The sequence below is a fragment of the Macaca fascicularis genome, chromosome 2 (genome assembly GCF_037993035.2).
Source record: "Macaca fascicularis isolate 582-1 chromosome 2, T2T-MFA8v1.1".
Classification (NCBI taxonomy): Eukaryota; Metazoa; Chordata; class Mammalia; order Primates; family Cercopithecidae; genus Macaca; species Macaca fascicularis.
The window spans coordinates 54,307,463-54,313,462 of record NC_088376.1 but is presented as its reverse complement, the minus strand read 5'-3'; the positions used below and the strand labels follow the sequence as shown (position 1 = coordinate 54,313,462).

Genomic DNA, 6,000 nt, shown 5'->3' with positions numbered 1-6,000 from the left:
GAGGGGCCCCGTGGTCGTTTCTCATCCGTGTGCTGCTGAGCCTCGGTCGCATCCCCAGACACAGAAGTCGGGGCTCATCCCCGCCCTCGCCCCGCCTTCCTTCCTTCCCTCCCAGGGGTCCGGACCGGCCCCCCGCACAACCCCGGCAGCTGAGCCGGGGACCTAGCCCGGGCAGCTCCAGCCCATTGGTCATCAGGGCAAAGAGGTGAGCGGCTCGGCCAATCAATCCCTGGAAAGGGCTGGAACCCCATGCTGGCTGGGGCTTGGCGTGGGGATGGAGCGAGTCCCGTGGCTGCAGGAGCAGGCGCTGGGGCGAGAAGGGCGAGGAGGTCTGACGGTGGGGGAGGGAAGACGCGACCGGAGAAGGTGGGGGCATGAAAGCACAGGACAATTCTCCAGTGACTGGTGCCAGACAAAAAACACACATTGAGGAAAGACAATCAATAGATGGAGACATCTGTGACAGATTTGTCCAAAAAAGACAATTTGAGGAGAAGCTCTTGGGACTTTGGAGCAAAATGGAGTGATTAGTAATAGTTAATATTCAAGTGACAACTTTAAGGAGTACTAAAGTACACTATTGAGGGAGCAGAAAGGAAATTTAAAAACCTCCTCTTAGCCTTTTGTTTCTGCAACAACAAGCATCATAATAAAAGAACACTCCTGGATTAATGTGGTTATGGGTTATGGGACTTTGAAGCTGTGGAAGCGCCTCCGGGTCTCCCTGAAGAGCATCACTCCTGAGCTGTAAGCCAAAAAGACTAAGCCTGTTCGCTCACTTTGGAGCAGAGAACTTTTCCTCCCTCAGGTTTGGACACAATTTTCCATTTCCTGGGAAGATTTGCTGTCTCTGCCTATGTCACAGGAGGATTCAGGACCTGAAAGAAGAGCTCAGGTATTGCCAATTCCTATTTCATTATGTACATTTTCAGGCTTAAGTTTGTGAGAATCCCTTATTCATATGTTGTTTTATGCTTTTGAGCCTCTCTTAAATAATTTGAATGTGAGCATACCCAGAACTTTTATTTAAGCTGAACGAGAGAATGACCTTCATCCTGCTGTTCCTTCCTTTGTTTATCTAATGATAAGGTGCATAATGCTGTCTCCAATCATACAAAGCTTATTGAAAATTTTTGTAACCAGATGGCAAAAGTGGTCATATGATTAATCGTATCTTGAATTTTAATTCAGACTAAATTATAATAATACATCCATCATCTTTTTATCTGTATGAAAATCCAAGCAGTTCAGCCCCAGTTTTATTTCTCAGTGTAGTTTGTAGCTAACGGGTGGTTGTTGGTAGACTCCAAAATCATGCTATTCCACGGAACAGTGGGATTTATTACAAATTATGAAGGTCACTTTGCTTAGAAAAGCACAATGAAGAGTTTATTTCAATCCTGCATTTCAGGAGAGAATTAGGTTTGAATTCCTGGGCTTGCCCCACATATGGGTAACAGATACCATTTTTTTTCTGACAAGCTGAGCATATTTCTTCCCTGGTTATGCTCCCCACCTCCTGTGGCAGCCGTGAGCTGGAGGGGGACCAAGGAAAGAGGCAGAGAGATGTCCTAAGCTGAGCAAAAGCAGACAGCATCACGCCTGCATCGGCTCAGCATGGCTCAAGCCCGCTCAGCTGGTCAGTCGCTGTGGCTTGTGGTCATTACTTGGCAGTGAAGTGTTCAATGTGTCTTTTTTTTTTTTTGGCAGGGACTTGAAAACCAACTAGAAAGAGATTTATTCTCCCTTCCAGTGAATTATTACAACCTTTAAAAAATGTTTCTGAAGAAGGTTTAATAAAATGAAAAAACATATTATATATGAAATGATAAAATGTGTTACAAAATTAAGTTTGATCACATGTACACATATACACATAAATGTATGTACACCTATACATATACGCACAATAGATGAAAAGGCTGGAAAGGAATACAACAAAATGTTAAGGATTGTATAAGTGGTGAGATTGAGTAACTTTTTTCCTTTTTACTGCTTAATTGCAGTTTCCAAATGTTTTATGCACAGGTATCACTGTTATAATCAGTCTCTTGAAAGTTATTCTCCAAAAGAATTAATGTATATAAAGGAAACTAAATTCTATATATTTTAGTTGTCACAATATCTTTCTTATGGTTTCCAGTTTCCCTTTTAATGAATGCCTGAGTAATAGGGATTGCTGGTTTTCATTAAGAAGTGAGAAGCCGTGAAGAAATTTTCACAACAGTAAATATCCCACTTGAATATAAAGCGCAGTGTGAGGCCAGCAGCATATGCTATGGTTTTGTAAAGAGTGCATTTGACCACAAAGGGCAGGAATGAAATCGTCGCTTATGACCCTTAAGGAAAGTCTCCCAGATTCCCAGAGTGACTGTGTGGTGGTCCTGGGACTTTGCTCCACCACTCTTTATAACTCTGAGGTGTGATGTTTTTTCAGGATGAAGGTAAAAGGCAGAGGAATCACCTGCTCGCTGGTCTCCTTTGCTGTGATCTGCATGGTCGCCACCCCTGGGGTCAGGGCCTGTCCTCGCCGCTGTGCCTGTTATATGCCTACGGAGGTACACTGCACATTTCGGTACCTGACCTCCATCCCAGACAGCATCCCACCCAATGTGGAACGCATCAATTTAGGGTGTGTGAGGCCCTGGGTTTCCTCTTCTCAAAGAGGGATCAGTCACAGTGGTGACTTGTCCCTCAAACATCTATGACTTTGGGAGATGAATCACAATTGTTTTAACAATATTTCTTTTCTGAAATGAGCTCATGAGAATTTTGTTTGCTGGGGGCAATAAGAAAACTTTTCTTGGTAAACTTTTCTTAGGAGAAAGTTCTTCTAGAATTTGAAGTCCCTCTTGGTAGGTTGGGAGACTCATGATGGTAAAAAGCTTCATTCTGGCTACATTTTTGCTGGAAAATGGTATAGTTTCTGTTAACTGTTGGGGTTATGATATATCATAAGAGATGGCAGGGTAACTGGAAGTGTCTGCCTATATAATATACATATATATATATATATCCTTTTTAAAGGCCCTTTGGTTTCTTTCCATACAAACTTATTTAAAATGGATGCCTAATTAAATTTGCAAAAATGTGACCGTATTTTAAATGTTCATGAAAAAATGTGTGTGTCTGAAAACACATGTTGGACTTAACATCGTTTATTTGACACTAGTGAGCATGTACTATGCACTGGGGATACAGTGGTAAGATATATTATTCACTTCTAGGAGGTGTGTTGATCGTTAAAAAGAGAAGATAAATATACGGTCGATACAATTAATTCAAACTGTAACAGAACATACAAAGTGTCTTAGAGACAGTCACTATTATTAAGAGCTAACATTGTTTGTGCTCAGTAGGTGCTGGCATTGGGTTAAGCACTGCATCCATTTAATCCTCATAACCTCTTTGGAGTGGGTTCTATTATTAACATTTTATAGATGAGGAAACTGAGGCACAGAAAGGCTGCTGATTTTTACCCAGGGTTGCACAGCTACTCAGTTGAGCCTGAGCTCATAAATCATACCCAAACCAGAAGCCCAAGCCTGGGCTCCAGAGCCCAGGCTTCTTAACCACTGCTGACAAATTCCACCTGGGAGAGTGAGGGGATAGTGTCATGAAAGAATGGGCTGGATATTAAGTGTTCACAAATGGAAAAGGGTGAGGTCAAGGGTGTTCCAACCTGAGGGAACAGCATATATATAACAGTTGGAAAATGAGAAGAAATGTGACAAGTTCCTAGAATGTGAGGGGGGCGATCATAACTGAAATGGCAAGAACTGGGTGGAGAGTCGATCTTCTGTGGCATCTGGTGAATTTCAGTATTTCAAGCATTCGATTGTCTCAATGGAGCACAGTTATAAAGAGCGGTATTGGGTTTTTTTGTGTTTATTTTGGTTATGACATTTGAACTTTAGTTGACAGACTTAGCTTATGCCTAGAATGTCATTTTTTATTTCAGATACAACAGCTTGATTAGATTGATGGAAACAGATTTTTCTGGCCTGACCAAATTGGAGTTGCTCATGCTTCACAGCAATGGCATTCACACAATCCCTGACAAGACCTTCTCAGATTTGCAGGCCTTGCAGGTGAGACCGATGGAGAGAGGGGGCAGGTTAAAGAGGTAAGGTGGGACCTGTGAGATAGACCTTCCAAGGCTGCCTATCTCTACACAATACAAAAATCAATGTTCTGCAAATTAGAAGCAGACGTCAATGGAGAATGTTAACTGATTTTTAATTGTGCAACTGTGTGTGGAAATTAGAATAATAAGAAAATTCTGAGGCAAGTTTTCTAATACCTCAAGAAAAAAAATGTCAATACTCAGAGATGGTAAACCTTCAAAATTTAATCCTAAAAGGATACTTCTAGTCATGTTTACCTGGGAATTGAATGTGGTTCCTAAAAATAATGACTATCTTAGACAGATTATTAGCTTTATATAAATCAATGTGCTGTTTTCAGTTTCATTTTATTTACTTATTCATGTTCTACCTTGATCAAACAATTTTTTAAAGTTACAAGGACTCCCAAGAATGCATAAAATCGTGCAAGAATGATCACAAAAGTAAGTGAGAAAGTATAAAGCTAAAATAAGCCTAGAGATAAGAATAAAGGGAACATGAGGAAATACATACATAGAGACCTTTATGTCTGCTATAAGTAGGACTTGAAGCTTTTGAGACGCTAACAATACATGACATCTATTGAAATTAAAACTGTTCAGGAAAAGCACAGCCATGTATGATTTTAAGTCAGAAAGAAATGTCTTACAAAACTTCGTATAAAATACAGTGTCATAAAATAAAGTCAATAATATCCTTGTAAAAGATAAAGTACCTGTGTTCATAGAGCCTTTTAACATATACCAGAGCTGTGTAAAGGAGGTCATAACCATGGTGGAGAGCTACAGAGTATAATGTAGCTATGTGATTCTGCTGATTTGGTTAATCAGGCTCTATTTGGAATGCATGTCTTTGGAGGAATAGATGAATTGTATGTCCTTTATAGAATTCTCTACATATAGTTATTCTCTCGACCAAATTTTCAGTGGATATTGAGGAACACTGAGTTGGAGATTGAACTCCCAAGTTACATTTGGGGCAAAGCTCTTCTATGTTACCAACTTATTTTTGCTTTTCTTATTAGGGGTCTTGGCATTCTAGAAAAGCATTTTCGACAGACATGACAGTTCACACCAAGTCAGGAAAATATGATGAGAAATTGTGTTTCCTAGCGTTTCTTTTTTCTTTATGGGAGAAAGAGTATGTTCAACTTGTAATTGGAAAGAGAATTGGAAAATACCTGACCACTATTGAAATATTCAAAATTATTTTAATTGCAACTCAAAATTAGTCATATTACTCATAACCAAAAAGTAGAAGACACCTCTTAATGTCCATCAACCAATGATAGATAAAGTGTTGTGCATGTATACAGTAGAATACTCTTCAGCAAAGAAAGGAATGAAGGGCTGACACATGCTATGAGAGGGATGGGTCTTGAAAATATTTTGCTAAGTGAAAGAACCCAGACACAATGCCACAGAGTGTATGATTCCAATTATATAAAATGTTTAGAATAGGCAAATCCATGGAAACAAAGCAAATTAGTGGTTGTGAAGGGCTAAAAGGATGGGAAAAATGACAGCTAGTGGGTATCAGTTTTTGTTTTGTGGTACAAAACAAAGTTTATTAGAAACTTTAGGCCAGGAGCAGTGGCTCACCCCTGTAATCCCAGCACTTTAGGAGGCCGGGGGTGGGGGCGGGTGGGAGTGGATCACCTGAGGCTGAGAGTTCAAGACCAGCCTGACCAACATGGAGAAGCCCCGTCTCTACTAAATAATACAAAAAATTAGCCAGGCGTGGTGGCACATGCCTGTAATCCCAGCTACTCGGGAGGCTGAGGCAGGAGAATCGCTTGAACCTGGGAGACGGAGGTTGTAGTGAGCCGAGATCACTCCATTGCACTTCAGCCTGGGCAACAAGAGTAAAACTC

General features: G+C 40.7%; 1 protein-coding gene across 3 annotated transcripts in view; it reads left to right on the top strand.

Annotated features, from left to right (window-relative positions):
- The first annotated feature begins 281 nt into the window (after positions 1–281).
- The window catches only part of IGSF10 (immunoglobulin superfamily member 10), a 24,912-nt gene continuing 19,193 nt past the window's right edge, over positions 282–6,000 (top strand). For 2 of the 3 annotated variants that reach the window (XM_074031276.1, XM_005546099.5), the window contains exons 1-3: positions 282–895; positions 2,438–2,632; positions 3,962–4,091. In XM_074031276.1, the coding sequence (XP_073887377.1) occupies positions 2,439–2,632; positions 3,962–4,091 (324 nt within the window). In that variant the 5' untranslated portion in view covers positions 282–895; position 2,438. The remainder of the gene's footprint in view (positions 896–2,437; positions 2,633–3,961; positions 4,092–6,000) is intronic. The other variant, XM_005546100.5, reaches the window with a different exon arrangement.